Genomic DNA, 19,725 nt, shown 5'->3' with positions numbered 1-19,725 from the left:
ATAAATCAAATATTGATTGGTAAATGCTTTTTTCTTTATCACTGTGGTGGTACTGCTTACATGTTAGAGAGAAGGGAAAAGATGAAAATGAATACATATATTTGATGTCCTTTAATTTGTTGTAACAGAACAGATAAGGTCAAAAATATTGGAATGATTAGATTAAATCTACTTAAAAGTCTGTAGTTATTTGCTTAAATATGTGTTTGGTTTATGTGAATGATTCATTTCTGTGCCTGATACAGCAGAAATAAAAATTCACATTAACGCCCATCACTTGTGGATTTTAAGGGTTTAAACTGTCACCTACAGCGTCCCCTGGTGGCTTAAAGGCTCAGTGCACCAGTTAAAGTCCCCGCTGCTGCGAAATAAATATTCTTCACTGTCATCTGTGTTAAAAATGTATTCTTTAATGTGACTACAGAAAATTTTAAAAAATGAAGTTTTAAAAAGTTGCCAGAAATGTTTTCAATTCTTCATGACATTAAGTGGCAGCAAAATTATGACACTGGCACTGTTGAATGGTGTAAAACTAGAATTTTAAAAATTTGGTGAAAAATCATATCGTGGTAATTTTGAGCAACACTCAGGTTTTGATTTACGTGGAAAAGGCAAAAATACAAACGTACAAAAACATGACTGTAATTTTAGTTTTACTCTCCTCAGCGTCACAAAACCCAAAACATCAGTTCATAGATGTGTTCATTTTTTCCCCCCCATTATATCTAGATCTAAATCCTCCTAACTTTGCACCTTTAAACTGTAGCCCTTTTTGATCATATAATTGCACAGTATGAATTTATATACATTTCATGTGTTTCATAGTAAATGCAGTCTTTAGCCCCCTTACCCTGATTGAAGAAACATTCTTCTGTCGCTCCAGGTGAAGTCATGTTAACTTTAAACCAGTTCCAACTCTTTGCTTGTCATTCGTGGGATTTTTTACATCCATATAGTAAGAAAAGTCTGAAGAAAATTGTGAAAACGCAATTATAACGGTTGAAAATGTCTGAATAACCCTCAGAGTATTTTCCATAAATCTGAAGGAATACATAGAACAAACCCACATTTCCTTGTTCTTGAGAACATGAGACAACTGCATGTTTTGATTTGTTATTTCTCATTTTATCACCATGGTGACTGCTCAGACTTGGTGCTTGCTGGGAATTTTAGAAATAAAAAATGATTTGAATTCATATTTGAAGAATATTTTAATAAAAAAATTAAAGCAGACCATCAACAGGCAGTCTTTTTTTGTATTTCTTGAGTTCTCTCTGAGATCTGCTGGATCAGAGGTCAGGGGTCAGACATCTCCAGGTTCTTCAGCCACAGCTCCAGAGCAAACTTGGTCCCAGTGCTGACCCGCTCCAAGTCTGGGCCACTACTCGGAGCCCGTGTGATGAAAACCTCCAATGGCAACGAGACGTCACTGAGGCCTCCGTCTTCAGAGACCTGACACACACTGAACACAACACCAGAGGTCAAAGGTCATCATGTGTTTGGCTGTAACAGATCAAAATCTAAGAAGATATGGTAAAACATGATGGTTTTCTATTTTGTGGTCAGCAGCAAGAAATGTTGAAAATAGTTTGATTCCCATTGGAATAATCCAATAAAAAAAGGCCGTTCTACAAAACAAGAATAAACCTTTTCACCTTTTATTGCATCTTCCTCTATTCCATTCACATGACCATTAACTGGGATTAATCACATAATTGTAATAATCCGATCTAACACATTTACATGCACTTCACAAATGCAACAATAAAAAAAACCCTGGTTTAGACCTTTCAGTCCATTATGGGATTTCCTATTTGTTGATATTGAGCCTGTTTACATGCACACTAAAACTCAGATCATTATCCAATTTCCTGGGTTATCAGATTTTTCAAATGATCATGTAAATGACAAAATCTGATATGTTTGATCAGATAATAGCAGTTATCTGATTATTATAAATCAGACACATCTGGATATTTCTCCCCAATACTCTGATTTCTTCATGCAGGTATACCCATTAATCTGGTTTATTTCATTCTTTCACATCTGTGCATGTGTATAAAAAAAAAAAAATCACAAAATGGATGTGACATAGTCAAGTATGAGCAGAAAACAAAAACAGGATTGAGTCTAACATTACTATGTACAAACGGGCTCTGAATGAAATCTGATAATGGACTGATTAATTAAATCAGATTAATGGGTATATGTGCATGAAAAGATCGGAGTATTAGGGAGAAATCCAGGTGTGTTAATCCAATTTCTCATTCAGAATACTGCTATGATAAATAATATCAGATTGTGCTGTTCATAGGATCACTTGAATAATCTGATAACTCCAGAAATTGGATGACTGGAGTATTCGTTGCAGGTAAATGGGCTCACTGATTGGATTTTCAGAATGTGAAAAAACACAGTATCCCTTATTTTTCATGCATCTTTCTTTAACCACAAAAAAGCCCTTGTGTTTTTTGAAATTAAACTCAAATTCCTACTCGTTATTGGTTTTTAATACATTTTGGTAAATGAAGTCGCAGTGACTGATGAGCAGTGATCCTGAGCTCTGACTATGGAATGGGTTCAGTTCAGATGTGATACCTGACAGTGTCCGGCAGGTCGTCCACTCTGACCTCAGCGTCCTCTCCGTCCACAGCAGATACGACAGCTCTGACCAGATGACGGTCTGCCCAGAGACACGCACTGACCTCAGCAGGAGAAGGCCTCACAGAGTCCTAAAGGACCAATAACAAACCAGCTGAAGAGACTACATGAGCTACAGAGAACCCTGATGTCCACACAGGGATGTCTGAGTCACATGGTCTGTGGGCGTGGGCGTTACCTGTATCTGCAGGTGGGTGAGTGATGAGTGCAGCATCATGTAGACGACGATGTGATGTCTATGAGGGAGTCCTCGGGACAACATGGGAGGAAACACAGACTGACAGACACAGAGTCTTATAGATTATCATTTACACTTTATGTTACACTTGACAATATTCTTTCATCCCCCAAAGTTAATGTATCATGAAATCATCAACAAGTAAACACGTGCAGCATTAATCTTATTCATTGATGTGAAAACTATATGAGTAAGACTGTCTGAGCCTGTTAAGTCAAAACCTGTCATTATTCTGTGTCATACAGTTATGTACATGCTATTTACACACATCAGAGACCAGGCAGATAAGTAGGTCTTTATCAGTGACACTGTATGTTGGAGAAATTGATCTCAACAGAAAGTATGTTATACCTAATCTAAAAATACATGCATCATGTCTCTGCGTTTAAATCTGAGTCAATTATAGCTTTAGTTTACACTATGAGCCTCTGTAATGTAAAGGATGTTGTTATTCTTCATCTTACATCTATATGTATATTAGAAACTACAATTCCCATGATGCTCTATGGGATGAACATTTTCTTATATCAAATCAGATCATCTCTTTGCAGCACCTGTTTGCTCTGTGCTCGTGGATGTAGACGTTCATCAGCTGATTAATGTGAGACTGAAGAAAATTAAAAACATGACTACTCTGAAGCAAAGCCAATACGAGTCGTGCTTTATTATGATTTTTAATTACATTCATGCTAAATTATCATCGGACATACATACAATAAAGTAATAATAATAATAATAATAATAATAATAATAATAATAAAGTAACAATGAATCAAAGATTACGTGCATCATATTATGATGAAAAATTGTATCAATTAGATGAAGAGGATCAAAATCTTACAATACTAAAATAGGAGGTTGTGATTGGTCAGAGGGGTTCCTGTCAAAATTGAAAGTTAGCTGAATTGTGTGTTTTCTATAAAAGAATACTGCTGCCATATCAGAAAAATACAAATGGATCAGTATCTTATAAAAAAAGTGATTTGATGATTTTCACATTAAAACAACACATAAAGTTATTACATAATAATGTGATAACTTGTTAAAACATGTTAGTCTATCACATAATAACATGAACAATTTCGCTTTATAAAGTATTATCTCACATTGAATCTAGTGTAAGTGTTGTGTCTTTCTCACCTCCCACAGACCCAGTATTTTTGGAGAAGCTGCTACGGGATCCAGTTTGAGTCCAGTTTCTTCCTTTAACTCCCTCAGACCTGCATCCAGCAGCTGAACACATTAAATAAGAACAGCTCTGTTAGTTCACTCTGCACTAACATTATCGTCACAAGAATCGAAGCAGACATGAATTAAAATCCTCACCGTCTCATCCGGTTCAACATGTCCGCCTGTTAAAACCAGAACCAGGTGAAACAGTGTTAATCAAAACAGAAAAACCTCCCACAGGCGTTTAATAGACGTGTTTTTGTGCTTCAGACCTGGAGGAACCCAGACATTTGGAAAAATACGAAGCTCCTTGGCACGGCGTGTCAGTAAAACCCTCTGATTGGCTGACTGCAGGAGGATGGCCACGCCCACATCTATCCCTCGTTGCTGTACGTCCAATGGGATTGCAGCTGCCTCTGTGACTGACAGGTGTTTGATTGGACAGAAGGCAGGTCTCTGGGTGAGACAGAAAACAAGACAAAATACAGTAGATAAGAGGTAGAAGTTTTTATTTGTATATGGTTTTTGCTGTTAGATTCAGTTAATCATAAAGTGAAGAAGAATTAGTTTGATTTTTTTTTCTTATTTAGATGAATGGATCAGTTTTAGTCGAGATTTTATTTAGTTTTAGTCTTTCCATTTTTTTCGAGTTTTATGAGTCCTGCTTTGAAAAATAGAAGATGAAAAAGGATGGATGAAAATTCCATTAAATATGATTTACAAAAGCCTTGTCTATTAAACATCCATATGGTGAAAAGACATTCTATTCCAGTTCATCAAGAGCCATTAATATTAGATGAAAAAAACTAAGCTGATGTTTTTATGTTATTTTAAAGGTTAACATTAATCAATTATAGTCACTTTATTATCACTTTTTTATCGATTATAACACATACAACCTAGCGTTAGCACTTAGCATGTTAGGAGCAGTGATTTGCCATTGAAGGTGCTCTTTATTCTACTGTGTTTATGGGTATTACAGGATTTCACATTTTTGCATTTTGTATTTTTTGTGTGTTGTTGTCCTCTGTCCTTTAATCTGTAAAGCACTTTGTGAGTTTTTCTTTGCGATAAGTGCTATATAAATAAATATGACTTTACTATTTACTATGGAACCAAATCCAGTTCAATCAGGAGGATAAACCTATGTATACAGTAATGTTAAAAAGTCTTAGGCCACCTCTAGGTTTGTTAGCTTAGTAAAGTTCTAATGATGACACATATGCATTTCTCAGTTTCTGTATTAAGATACAATCTGGATACATGGGAAGTATATACAGCAGTAAAAACAACAGCTTCAGGGGAAGATCATCTTCTCTAAACCAAAGTGATTATATTTACTGTGACCTCTCTTTGCACTTAATATGTCTTTAACCCTGAGTTCAGACAATATGAGATTTATTCCATTCCTTTTCTGATGTTTTATACCAGGTTTCATTCAGCACACGTCAGATGTTTCTAACTGTTTGTGCTGCTTCTTGTCATGGGGTCAGAGGTCACATTAAATAGTAACTTTATCCTTTACAGCCCATTTAGTTCACTTTTGGTGTGCCTTTTAAGGCTATGCACATACAGTATTTCCTGTATTTTGTCATCATAGCTGAAGAAAATAGAATGAAAAAAATGCATGTTAATTTCAACCCTAAAAAAACAGCAAAACTAAAAGTAGCCTAAGACTTGACTGCACTGTAGCTGTTTTTGATCTTTTGTCTTCATGTTTCTTTTGTATTTCTCCAAAAAACACATGCACATGTATTTCTTCATTTTTCAAATTGTCCTCATGTGTATTTTAAACATTTTCATCATCATAATTAATTTCTGAAATGCAGTAATGTATACCCACAACTATCCTCATTAATTCTTTCTTCACCTTCAGTGGGACTCGTTGGTTCTGGTCTCCTCTGTACAGGATGAACTGGTTTTTCTCCAGGGAACAGTTCACCTCCACCTCGTCATCACCTCCATCACTAAACTGGCCTGTAACACTCTGATACATGAAAAACAACACAATGTAAAACCACACAGAACCAAAAGCTGAACTGGGTCTTTAACTGTTTCTGGGCTGACCTGAACAAATGATGCTCGCTGTGGAGATGCTCTGTCTTTACAGACGTGAACCAGGATCCTCCTCATACTGACACTGATCTGAAGAGCTGGACACCTGCTCACCTGACAAACATTAGTTGAGTTCACAGATATTTGTTTTGAAATCGTAATAATTATAAATACAATAAGCATCAGTGTCACAGTCTGTCATATAATGAATAGATCGGAAAAAGTGCCACAAACAGACAATTATTAGGTGCATAACAGTTCTATTTTACACTGTCTATCTTGATTCACTGTTTAATCAATTACTTAATCAACAAAAGTTCTGTTTTCACATGTTGCAGTTTCTCAAATGTGAAGTTTTTCTTTTATCTTTTTATCTGATAATAAACTGAGTGTCTGTGTTTTGTTTTTTTTGCTGCTGGATAATACTTAAATCAGCTTGTTTTGTCTGAAAAAAACTGATACCAAATATAATGTCACCTTGACATACTCACAAGAATATTCAGGTACAAGATATTCAGTGCTTTACATTTTTTAATCAAACCATCAGCCTTGCATTGTGCAGACCAATGTACATCACTGACATCACTGTGGACATTTTATATGTAATAAAAATAACTAGGAGATATTATTATGTCTAATGTTATTGAATTATAAGTAGTAAACTCTTTAGCTATAATTAACTGTTGGTATCTCTTGTTAACATGTAAACTGTGGCAAACACTTTAATATTCTATCTTTGATGAGTTTGTTTAGAAACTGCTTTTGTCATTTCATTCAACACGGTTCTGCAATGAGGAGTAAAATTAATGTTTGCACATAAATAAACGTGGAAAAGGTCTGCTGCTGAATGTTATGTAACCATCTTGGTATCAGTCGACAACTGTTAATCATTACGGTCATTTTTCCATAAGATTTTCAAATGTTGCAGTGTCTCACATGTTAAGATTTGAGTTTGTGTTTCCTGAAAAAGCTAAAAACCAAATATTTTGTTAAACATGGAGCAAATCATATTAAACAAAATATTTGGTAATTGATAAATTGATGAAATGCAATCATTACATCCAACAACATTGACATAAACTTAGATGTCATTAATATTCACATAAGGAGGTCCAAATATTTTCCAATTAGTTTGGCAACAAATTCATGAAATATGGTCATCATCCTCAATATCTCAGGATGAAAATGAATGGTAAAGTAACAGAAATTAAACTGGTCAGACACAGGTTTATTCTATCTTTTGTAAGTGTGTTCTACATTTTTTGTTCTGTTTGTAGATTTACATGTGGACCTAAATTTGGTTTGAGACATTAAACTAACCTTCACTTAGTATATTTTAAACCACAACGACCAATAACCTAGGAATTTACTAATATTCTACAAATACCTATATGATCACTAAATTAAATATAGGAAAATACCTGATGTTCCATGAAATGCAATGAATTTTGGAATAAATGATAACTCACTTAGGAAAGGTTAAATGTAGATAAATAATTAAGAATTACCACAAAACACATCTAGATCTTTAAGGGTAGCTGTAATTAACATACATAATACATATAACCAAGCCTAAATATTCTTGTATGTGGTAAATTCTGTGGTTTCCTCAGTGTCTCACTATGTAAATAAGTAAAAACTTTAATTTTAACAATGACACAGGTCTTTAACAGGTCATTTAGAGGGTTTTTTTCTCTCCATACTCAATTATTAGTGTAAAACATCACTGAATTTTTAAACTGATGATTGCACATAAATATAAAATGTGCTAGAACATTTTCTTATTGACTTGTCCTGTTTGTGTTTTCCTGTTTAAACAAACCAATGTCTAAACAAACACTACAGATAAGGACAAATACGGTTCAAATCTACGGTGATTAAACCTGTTTCAATATATTAGACTACGGTGCGAGTTATCGTCCTCAAACACCGGTGACTTTACAACAAAAAAAGCATTAGAAACACAGTAGAAAGAAACAGCAGAAACCTGTTTACTGTTAGCCGAGCTTCATGCTAACAGCTGCAGCTACTTCCGCTTCTTCTTCTTCTTCGTGTGTTCAAACTGGACGCACCACTGCCCCCTAACGGTTTTCATCTGTACTCCCCCTGCCCACTTAGACCAGGGCTGTTAAACACATTTGGGCCACATACAGCCCAATACGATCTGAAATGGGCCGGACCAGTAAAATAATTACATAATTACCGATGAACAATGTCAACTCCAAACTTTTATCTTTTTTTCAGTGTTAAAAAAAGGGAAAATTAAACTATGAAAATGTTTAACATCTGGGTGCGATTATTTTGGTATCTGACACTTTGCCAGCTTTTTAGACCCAATAATAAAAGAGAAATTTGACATATTTCCCCCCAGGATGTACCTAATGATGACCTCAGATAAATGCAAAGAAAATTATACTCTTGGTCTGAGCCATCCCAAAATTAATACATTTTTAATAAAATATTAGGGCCAAAAATTGGACCAAAATTAGGACAGAAAAATCTACCTAGATGTCAGTGCGTTTTATCTTGAAAACATTGCTTGAAATGGTCTTATATACCACAATGAATAAAGACAGTGTTAAATTTGAGGATCCTAGTGGTTTTTCTAATCCAGACAGGCAGGTTTTTCATGAATCTCAGTCTCATTCCAGGTTTTGCGTGTAACCCATTGTGTCCACTTGTGTTACATGCGGAATCTGCCCATTTAAACACAAATAAATTGCGAGTGATTTTGCCACAGCAGCGATTTTTGTGAAACACTCTGCCTTGCATAATAAGTTCGATTCCCAAAATGTACCTGTGAGAGAATAAAAAGACATTCGAAAAAATAGCGCATAATTTTTGTGTCCTTTTTATTGTGTTACATACAGATTTATGCCTAAAAATAATAGAAAAATTTATTTTATCTGAAAAATAGTTTCTATTTTTTCTCAGTAAATATTTATTTTAAAATAAATCCAAAGTGCTTCCAAACCTGCTTCATAACATTAGTCTACATCTGGTTTGAATTTTTAGCCACATGTCCTGTTTTTAGGACCAGTTTCATACAAGCATCCTTCTACAAACTACCCTATAAAAAAATGTGATTAACATGAACAACATGATATTTCTTAATAACAAGTGTCATTTTAACAACATTTTCTGGGTCACAATTGAAGACAGATTAATCAGGAGTGGAAGAAGTGAAAAAAATAGACTTGATCTCATTTTATTTCCTCATACCTGTGTGCTTTCAGACATCACGTGTGACAGACTAGTCAGAATGACCTTCCATTATTATCCATTTTCCAAACTTACACTCTTTTTCTAGTGACAGACTATCATGGCAGTGGATTTATTTATCTGTTGTACATCTCATAAATTATTTTGGGTGCTTTGATGCCAAAATATTAGTTTCACCTTCTACATGTTCTGACCTGAAGCAAAAAAAACAGACCCAGTTTGAAAAAAGCTTCATTAAAGAAGTCTCTCCATTTTCAGAGGGTCAAAAGTAATTGGACAACTGATTGAACAGTTTCATGTCCATATGTGTCCCGTTCTCTGGTTAATCTATGAAAAATGCAGGTTAACGTTCTGGAGGTGATTCCAGATGTTGAATTTACATTTGGTCATTGTTCACTGGAATTTTCAATAAGAGGTATAAAGAGGTGAAGGAGGCTGTTATTCAGCTGAAAAAGAAAAAACTAAACAAATCTGTCAGAGAGGAAACAAACACTTTAGGAGTGGAAAAAACAGCAAGTTCTTATAAAGAAAGAACCCACTGGTGAGATCAGCAACACCAAAAGTACTAGAAAACCTGAAGAGTATGACTGCAGACACCCTGTTCATACTTCATCCCAGTGAAACCTGTGTTTGAGCAGTTTGGCAAAAAGAATGGAGTGAAGTCCAGATGTTCACGACTGATTCAGATTTATCTCCAGAGTCAGGACTGGAACTGTGGCCAAAGGTCAATTCTCAAACACTGACTTGAAAGGCGCACATACAGGCACAGAAAATATTATTAGACCATCAAAAGTCATCAGAAACAATGGTTATGCAATCAAGTACTAACTCCTGTGTGTATCATGTGACTAAAACAGACAGAAAAGAAAACATGGAATGGCTAAAAGCACTGTTTTTATCAGTACAATGCCATAGATATTAATGTAAGAACTGAAGTGATTTTGGTTATTATCAAGAAAACCATGGAAAATGGCTAGATATCAGCTCTTAAATTAAACTCTTACGAGCTATTTTTGTTGTTTTCATTATATTTGTCCAAACAAATGTACCTGTAGTTGTACCAGGCATTAAAATGAACAAGAAACTGAAGAAAACAAGGGTGGTCTAATCATTTTTTCCCCGTGACTGTATTTATGCAAATATCTAATGCATTGTTTTAGGTGAAAAAAAAAAAATTCACTCTGAAATTTTTGGGTAAATTCTGTAAAAGTCAAAGTATATCAACTATAGTCACATTTCTGAAAGCAACAAAAAGTGAAAACATCCAACTTTTTATACATTGTAAATATCCCTCCGTATGATGAAGCCTTGTGGATGAAAATGAAAAATAGAAAAATGTGGGAAGAAACAGCAGATTACCTCTGTTATTGTTGTGTCGTATTGATTTTTGTCTGGTTACAGGATTTTCTTTTTGTAGCTCAAAAAAAACAAGCATTAGGGAAATAAGACAATTTATTGAAAAATCATGATAAAAAGGGCAAAAAAGAAAGAAAGCCAACAAAACTCCATAAAGTGCAAAAAGAAATCATACACATTTACATGTTAACTTCACTTACATTCCAAAGCAGCAGATTTATTTTTACAGACATTCATCCTCTAGTAAAACCTTCTACAGTTTATTTAATGCAGAACTTTGTACCTTTAGATAAAAACAGAAGGTTTTAACTCAGCATTCCTCTACCATAGGATTAGGTTTATTTTGTGACTTTTCACCAAAAAAGTGATTTTTAAACAAAAAAAATCTGATATTCACCCTTTAGCTCACATTAATTCAATATAGAATTAAAAATTACAGTTGTAGACACAGCTTTAATAGAAGTGAATACATGGTAACCTTCTCCAAATGTAACTGATATAGTTAGTGTTGTTGTAGTGGTTTGAGTTTTATTTATGGTTAAGATATAAGTATGATATAAACAGAAATATTAACCCTCAAAGACCCAAATAATAACCAGTAACCAAAAGCATCTACTAATGTATTAGGTTTAATATGTTTTGATTCACTAATCCTATCAATACATGAAATAACTGAAGTAAAATGCAGCTTCTCAGCTTTTTAGTGGCATCATCTCCTACTACCAATAAAACCCATTTAGTTTGACAAATGACAGTGGTTGCAAAGGCTCGTCTTATGCCCCATTAATGATAGATTTTGCTGAAAAAAAATTTTTTTCTTCAGTTTTCTGTTTTGATATAAAAGCCTTTGAGTTTATTCTGAGCTTTTACGAACATCTACATGATTAGTGAATTAAATGTAAGAATATACTTGAATTTCACAGAAAAATTCACTACACTATAATAATAGCAGGTCTTTTAAAGGTTAATATTAATGTATTTGTACTGAGTGTTTGGACTTACAATCATTTCAATTAAATCAATCATTTACAAAACAAAATAAAAATAAAATTAAACATAAAGTCTTCAGACTGCTCACTTTAAATTTTTCTTTTTATCTATGTGAAAACAACTGAATGTGTCACCTAAATTTCTCAATTTTTAGCGTTTCCTGAAAAATTCCCCTTTTTACATCTCATGTATCAGTTCATCTCATTCCTACTTGTATCGATTCACATAAAAACAGAAACAGTTCAATTACAACATGCACGTCAGATTAACTTCTGCTATACCCAGAATACAATGCAGCAAGATATATGTAGCTGAAACCTACAAGACAAAAAAATATATACTGAGGAAAAACAACTGAAACGGCCAAAAAGATGATTGGATAGAGGTCATTCCCTCATGATTCAGAAAATTTATGTAGTATTACAGTGGTATTAGTATGACTCTATGGAGTATTCATTGTATATGTAGTACTTCTGCTCAGTGGGATTTGTGTTACTGTATTTTAGTGGTGTTTATCAGCTGTTTCGTCCTTTCACGGTGAGTCCAGGGTGGGTGTGGATGGCTCTGGATCCAACAGACCAACATCACTGTCATAGTCCGACACCAGCACCTGGAGGTCAAAGGTCATAGCCACAGATTTATTTTTTTTTAATTTTAGACAAAGACAAAATGTTTATAGGAAAAGTCAGAGTTGGTTCAGATACTGTAGTAGATGATGATTAGACTTAAAAATAGCCAACTTGAATTAAAGGGGAATTTAGCGATGTTTCTTATCATTTTCACCCAATGACAAGTAACATTTGGAACTACTAGTTGAAATGAGTTTTAAAGCTGATAATATTCAGATGGTTATGAGGTTTAACTTCGTAATAGAACCTGTTTCCCTCAAATTTGAGCTATTTTAGTCTTTATTTGACTGTGATAAAGGAACATTGTAGAAACCAATAATGTAATAACAGCCGATAACGTAATAATGGCCGATACCATAATAAATTTGCCATTTTTAAAATGTAATAAGCCAATAATGTAATACCTGGCCAACAATGTAATAAAAGTCCTGAACCAATAACGTAATAACTTTTGGCCAATAATGTTACAACTCATTGGCTGGCTATTATGTTATTGGCCTGGTAAAAAAAAAAAAAAATTCTTTGCAAATGTAATAACTGAGCCAATAACGTAATAAGTTATAACGTTATTGGCCAAAACCTATTACGTTATCAGTTCAGGACTTTTATTACAGTACTGGCCAGATATTACGTTATTGGCTTATTACATTTTAAAAATGGCAAATTTATTACGTCATCGGCCATTATTACGTTATCTGTCGTTATTACATTATTGGCTTCTACAAATATGTTTTTATTTTATTTTATCTTATTACCCTGCCCCCTGAAGGGGAGGCAAGGGTATTGTTTTAGGACTGGTTTGTTACCCCCGCCAAGGAGGTTATGTTTTCATCAGGGATTGTTTGTCTGTCTGTCTGTCTGTCTGTCTGTCTGTTAGCAAGATAACTCAAAAAGTTATGGAAGGATTTTGATGAAATTTTCAGGAAATGTTGATAACTGGCACAAGGAACAAATGATTAAATTTTAGTGGTCAGGGGGTGTGGGGGGGTTAATCTGCCTTGGCGGACATCTTTCCGAGTGCTTTTCTAGTTTGTTTGTTTGTTTGTTTGTTAACACTCTAACAGCAAAACTATTGGTTGAATTCATACCAAACTGGGTGTATAGATTGCCAGTGACCCAGAATAGATGTCATTACACTTTGGGAAAAGTAGATCAAAGTTCAAGTTTTTAATGACTTGAACTTTGCTTTATTACTTTTTTACTTATAATGGGCAAAATTTCACATGTCTATACAAATAAAAAATTTGTTATACGTGCGTGGGGTGGGGTTTGTTGTGCCTGGCACCACTTGTTTTATTTGTGGTTGTTTTTTGGAAACTTCTGCAGAGGAAACAAGTGTGTTTTTACTAAGAAAAGTGTGTGCGTGCGTGTGTGTGTGTGTGTGTGTGTTTACCTGAACAGGTCCATAGTGAACACTGTGCCTGATTGCTTTTCCAGAGAACACAACCAAAGTGATGGAGACACAAGCCTGGAAGACGAGGAGGACGAGGTAGAACCCCCACAGACCATGAACCACCACCTACAACAGAGACAATCAGGACCTGGACTCACAAACTCACCTTTAATGTGTTCATGAAAACTGTAGAAATGTTAATAAAAACTGGTTTGAATCTGTTTTTGCTGCTGTGTCACACTCACGTCGAGGAGCCATAGCCGTTCATTGCAGTTAAATTGCCTCCCGTATGGGTCATAAGGCTGGGGGTTCATCTCTTCTCCACAGACTATCACAGTGGGCAGGACCGCAGCAAAACACCAGGACAGATAGGCCACGCCCCCCAGACTGAATATCACACTGAGCAGGTTCAGTATCAAAGTCCACCAGACCTGTACGGACCAGAATCAGACAGGAATAAGACCAGACCAAGCAGACTACAATCAGACTAGAATCACACCACAATCAGACCAGAACCTGACCAGAACCTGACCAGAATAAGACCAGAATCAGACTATAATCAGACCAGAATCACACCACGATCAGACCAGAAACACACCACAATCAGACAATAATCAGACCAGAAACACACCACAATCAAACCAGTACCAGACCGGAATCAGACCAGAATCTGACTACAATCAGACTAGAAACACACCACAATCAGACCAGTACCGAACCAGAATCAGATTATAATCAGACCAGAAACACACCACAATCAGACCAGAAACACACCACAATCAGACCAGAAAACACACCACAATCAGACCAGAAAACACACCACAATCAGACCAGTACCGGATCAGAATCAGACCAGAATCAGACCACAATTTCACCAAACAAGATCACCATTAGGTCAAAATCCCACCTAAACCAGGCTACAATCAGATCTGAATCAAACTGGAAACAGATCAGACACACCACAATCGGACCAGAAACAGAAGGTACCATGAAGTTCTTCCTTCTGCCTGAATATCGACATTAATCATTTCAGATTAATCTGTGTGTGAATAATAATTACAGTTACACAGTTTTAAGGGTTGAACCCACCGAAGCGACTGAAGTGTTCCTCTTTGCCTTCAGAGCCACTGAACCAGAGATGATAAACTGAACAAAGAGAACAGAGGGTTAGACAGACATTCACTCATTCATTCAGAATGGATTTAGACATTTTAAAATCACAGCAGGAAATAACTATGAACATGATTAGTGAGAATCATCTTGAACTCAAGCCTTGATTCGGGAATTACAGAGCCATTTGTTTTAACATGAAGCAGTAAAACCATCACTGGGTCTGGAATTAATCAGATGAATGATCCCCATCCTAGCTTCTTTTATTTGGGTTTATTTAGGACATATCGATCACAGCCTCTGATCAGTGATTGACCAGTGATCAGTTTACGTACAATGACACCGATGCAGAGTGGAGCGTGGTAGATCAGGACTGGAGAGAAGATGGCGGTCAGACTGAAGAGGATACATAACAGACCGATGAGGATCTGGATCGCCTGCATATGAAGACAGTACACACCATTAAAGGACATGAACAACACATCTGCTCATAAACATAAGAAACTATTCATGTTCATCTAAATATTATATGTGAACTGCAGAGGAGTGATTTTATACCTATTGCCGCCTTCATAAAATAATTACCTATGATATTTTTTCAGATTTTTCAGGAAACACAAAAAACTTAACCATATACAATGAGCTTACACGGTAGAATCGCCTGATCTGTTCGTCTGAGATTGTAGTGGCTTTACCAGAGGAGACCCGCATCATGAAGAGTTGATTTAGGCAAAAAAGTTTATGATATGGGCAATTATTTTAGGAAGATGACGCTAAGGTTCCTACAGGTTTCTATAAGTTAAATTTAAGACTTTTTAAGACCTTTTTAAGCCTACTTAGAACAAAATTTAATGCCTATTTTGTGGTCATACTGGCAAAAATTTGTGACTCCTAGAATTTAGGAATATGTACAGGGTGGGGAAGCAAAATTTACAATATTTTGAGGGAGGGACTGAAAGACAGTGTATGACCAATTAGTTTATTGAAAGTCATGAGAATTTCTTTGCCACAAGAAAATTTACATAATAGAAAATGTTTTTATTCTATGTGTCTTCCTTCTTTCTCAGTAACTGCCTTCACACGCTTCCTGAAACTTGCGCAAGTGTTCCTCAAATATTCGGGTGACAACTTCTCCCATTCTTCTTTAATAGTATCTTCCAGACTTTCTCGTGATAGTTTTGCTCATAGTCATTCTCTTCTTTACATTATAAACAGTCTTTATGGACACTCCAACTATTTTTGAAATCTCCTTTGGTGTGACAAGTGCATTCAGCAAATCACACACTCTTTGACGTTTGCTTTCCTGATTACTCATATGGGCAAAAGTTTCTGAAAAGGTATGGATAATAGTGTTAGGTATGATTATGACATCAATATATGTTTGGTTTCAAAACAATTGATGTAGTGTCTGCTGAGAAAAAACAACTAAATGTTCATTGTAAATTTTGCTTCCCCACCCTGTATTTATTTACAATAACAGAGATTGAATATTACACACATACTATACACACAACTGAATGTTCTGTGATTATTTCTCACTGGGGGCTGAAAAGTTAGCAATAATTTGTTTCTATTTTCAATATAAATTTTCAGGTTGGGCCAAGTGGAACTGAGTGGACTAATGTTAGGTTTTTTTGCAGCTTGGACATTTAACAGACACATTTAAACACAACACAGCCAACCAGTTTATGGCAACACAACCTAAGACCTACCATATCAGACTGAATACCTTTTAAAGACTTTTTTAAGGTATTAAATGCAGATTTGTAAATTCAAGATTTTAAGAGTTTTTAAGACCCCATGGTAACCCTGTAAGATACACAACTAAAAACTTCCCAGCATGCCCCTGGTTTGTGCTGTTTACACTTACTTGGAAATTAAAATAAACGTGAATTGTTATGAAAATGAGGGGGAAGTCACATATTCTGTTGTACACAACTAAGTCAAAGTCAGAGTGATACTAATGGAAAACTTCAGTAAAACTACTCATACTTTCTTTGTTTTGTTCTTTTGAATATTTTCTTTATTAATCTCACCCCGAGGATCTCCGGCTCCCCCTTCAGGAAGGTGGCCGTTGTGTCATCCATCTTTGTTGTGGAGGAGGACTGAGGGGGTGGGGCCTGTGAAGCAGTGGGTGGGGCCTTTGTGTCAGTGGGCGGGACTCCAGGAGTCTGCATGGGGATCTGCCCCGCTTCATCCTGAGGAATGACCTGAGTGACGACCACCACCCCTCCCATTTTGGTGATGGAAGCAGTCGCCATGGTAGAGGTCAGAGGTCAGCCGTAAATCTGGGACTACAACAAAACAGGTCAGTCAAAGACTTTTGTTCATTAAAGGAGAATCTGAAAACCTGCAAGAAGAACCATCCAATCAGAGAACGGTCACATTTTTATGGATGACAAGCAAAAAACCTTTCCTACTTTGTTGACGCCTTTATACGATCCATTTTACACATGAGAAAAACTTCCTGTCACCACTATTTCCAAGTAATTTACAGTACTTTCTTGAATAAAGTTTTGTAGTTTTTCCACATTAGTTAATGAGCTAAAAGTAGCTATTATTAGCTAACAACATAACTATATCTAGTGTTAGGAAGCTTAAATGAGTTAATGGTCATGAGCTAAATGTGGCTAGTATCACCTTTTGAACAGAGAGCAGCTCATATAAGGAAGATTCTCCAAAGAAATTCAGTTTTACCTTTTAGCCATTTTAAAATCTGATCTTACACCTCCCCCCTACTGCTTGTAACTGCTTGATATAAACCATTTTTCTTTTTTTTTTTTTTAATTAAATGTTTTATTTATTCAATCTCTTTTAACTATGTTTTAATGTAATGCATCATTTCTTGTTTTATTGTGACAATAGCGATATCACTATCAAATGAGGGGGAAAAAAGTGAATATATTTTATTTATTTATGTATAAACCTAACTGAATGAGACACATCCAGGAAGTGGTGACTGAAAATATTTTGTGTCTAAGTATTGAAAAGTAAAGTTTAGTTCATAGTTGACCTCTAACCTCTAACCCTAACTCTACATGTCTACATGTTTTGATAAACAAGTAACAAAATGAGTGTTAAAAACAGTTCTAACACAGTACATGTGTTATTCTATGATATCACATTTTGTAGCTTGACTGTTATTTCAAGTAAAGTTGGACGGTAACTGGGTATGTTTACTGTGTGATTTTGTACAACTATTCCAATAAATGAGCACTTCCTCCACTGTTAAACAGGTAAAGGACACCCACACAACAGGGTTTTACCACTGACAAAAACTCATCGGATTATTGACGATAACATGACATTTGACAAGGTCATTAATAAACTATAGACCAGAGAACTTGTAATATATCTAATAAAAGCATTTGGAGGAAGATGGGATTTCCATAGTTACATCAGTGTTGTTTACCTCTACAGAATACCAAAATAATTACATATCCTATTTTCATGGTATAAAGCAGAGTAATGTGAAAAGGTCATTGTTTACCTTTAGCTTTGTTGCTTTTACAGCTTTGTAAAGACAAAACATTACTTTCATTTCTCTCTTCATTCGGATACAACCGAAATAGAGGGATTTTGTGCACAGTAAAAACCAAACAAAAAACAGAAGTGCAACTTGTGTTAACACGACATGAAGTCTCCTAGACATTAACTGCACTAGATCAGTGCAGTAAATCTAATATTATGGGAATAAAAGAACTCAACACATATTTTTTCTGTGGTTTTAGTTTTATTTCCTGTATTTTTCAGCTCTGTTTTGATACAGACAATGGCTTATGTATGCCAATAAAACCTGATAAAAAGACACACAGACATCTGCACAGTACATGTACTTTGAAATAAATATACTTGCACAAAAATCATCAAATATAAAATGTGGCTTGAATTACCCCTTTTAGCCTTTTACAGTAAAAAAACAAACATAAAATTAAATAAATAAATAAATAAAAATCAGATATTACAATAAAAACTGACAGGAATGAACTTCACTTGTATCAGAATATGTACATACTGACACTTTATACTTATACTCGGTTTGAATGCAGTACTTTTACTTGTGGTGTAGTATTAGTACTCCTACTGTAATAATCTGTGTCAGTGCTTAGATCAACATGTGGAGCATGAGTATGCACATTTTAAAAATCATTCTAATATAGTATCATGAGTTATAGATGTGCCAGAACAAGTTCTGTTTTCATGTCTGTTCTTTAATTAATTCAGCTTTAACTGAATTTTAACCTGTTTAGGCTGAAATTTAACATTTTGAATGAAGTCTGGTTGAATGAAGTCTGAAGTCCGGTTACAAACCGCAACAAAAAGTGCTTATTCTCTACTTTAAAAGCTCATTTAAGGAAACATTAAACTCTTTAATATTCAAAAAGGTGAAATGACGTAGGCTGTATTATGGTGATCACAGAATAATCAATAACAGATAAATATACAGTCTGTCATTAGGGACGTTTCATTCTCTACATGTCAGTTCAACTGGGAAATGTTTTCAAATAATGTATAACATATGTAATCACGAATTAAAGTGTGCTTACCTGCAGGAAATTCGTGGATAAATACGCACTTCGCAGTTGGAGATGCGGAAGTTAAACATGAACCATGAACTTCAATAAAAAAAAGAAAAAAAGAAAAAAAAGAAAAACATGATGCTTTCAGGGACAGCCTCTCAACTCGGAAATATGACAACTAAACATGAAAACAGAGAAATAAGACTGACAAAGTGTGAGGTATGAACAGTGTTTCGTTATTTAAACGAAAAGGTCAAAATAAATAAATAAATAAATAAATATTTCAACAAAAAACATCAATATTTAGGAGTATGTATTATTTATGCAACAATAGCATAAATCCTTTTAACATTTTTTTTTGTCTGAAATTTTAGACTATTT

The 19,725-nt window shown here is 35.0% G+C and overlaps 2 protein-coding genes across 7 annotated transcripts; both read right to left on the bottom strand.

Annotated features, from left to right (window-relative positions):
- Window positions 1-430: 430 nt before the first annotated feature.
- nudt17 (nudix (nucleoside diphosphate linked moiety X)-type motif 17) lies at window positions 431-8,185 on the bottom strand. Of its 6 annotated transcripts, none has more exons than XM_030157863.1 (9): window positions 8,112-8,185; window positions 6,137-6,238; window positions 5,940-6,056; window positions 4,342-4,525; window positions 4,226-4,251; window positions 4,040-4,132; window positions 2,840-2,938; window positions 2,599-2,732; window positions 431-1,462 (listed from the first exon to the last, which is right to left on the bottom strand). In XM_030157863.1, the coding sequence occupies exons 2-9, from the start codon at window positions 6,200-6,202 to the stop codon at window positions 1,297-1,299; spliced, it is 885 nt and encodes a 294-aa protein (XP_030013723.1). In that variant the 5' UTR covers window positions 6,203-6,238; window positions 8,112-8,185; the 3' UTR covers window positions 431-1,296. The 6 variants fall into 6 exon arrangements, with proteins under 6 accessions (XP_030013723.1, XP_030013720.1, XP_030013724.1 ...); XM_030157860.1 differs by having other exon boundaries at window positions 6,137-6,252; window positions 8,112-8,171; XM_030157864.1 differs by having other exon boundaries at window positions 8,090-8,147.
- A 2,595-nt stretch (window positions 8,186-10,780) lies between these two features.
- LOC115435445 (membrane-spanning 4-domains subfamily A member 15-like) lies at window positions 10,781-19,463 on the bottom strand. Its single transcript, XM_030157867.1, has 7 exons — window positions 19,372-19,463; window positions 16,861-17,118; window positions 15,160-15,261; window positions 14,804-14,860; window positions 13,960-14,145; window positions 13,715-13,840; window positions 10,781-12,302 (listed from the first exon to the last, which is right to left on the bottom strand). Exons 2-7 carry the CDS (start codon window positions 17,083-17,085, stop codon window positions 12,225-12,227), a joined length of 774 nt encoding a protein of 257 aa, XP_030013727.1. The 5' UTR covers window positions 17,086-17,118; window positions 19,372-19,463; the 3' UTR covers window positions 10,781-12,224.
- Between the last annotated feature and the right edge of the window lie 262 nt (window positions 19,464-19,725).

Source organism: Sphaeramia orbicularis, chromosome 16, assembly GCF_902148855.1.
Source record: "Sphaeramia orbicularis chromosome 16, fSphaOr1.1, whole genome shotgun sequence".
Classification (NCBI taxonomy): Eukaryota; Metazoa; Chordata; class Actinopteri; order Kurtiformes; family Apogonidae; genus Sphaeramia; species Sphaeramia orbicularis.
This window is presented reverse-complemented; position numbering and strand designations above follow the sequence as displayed.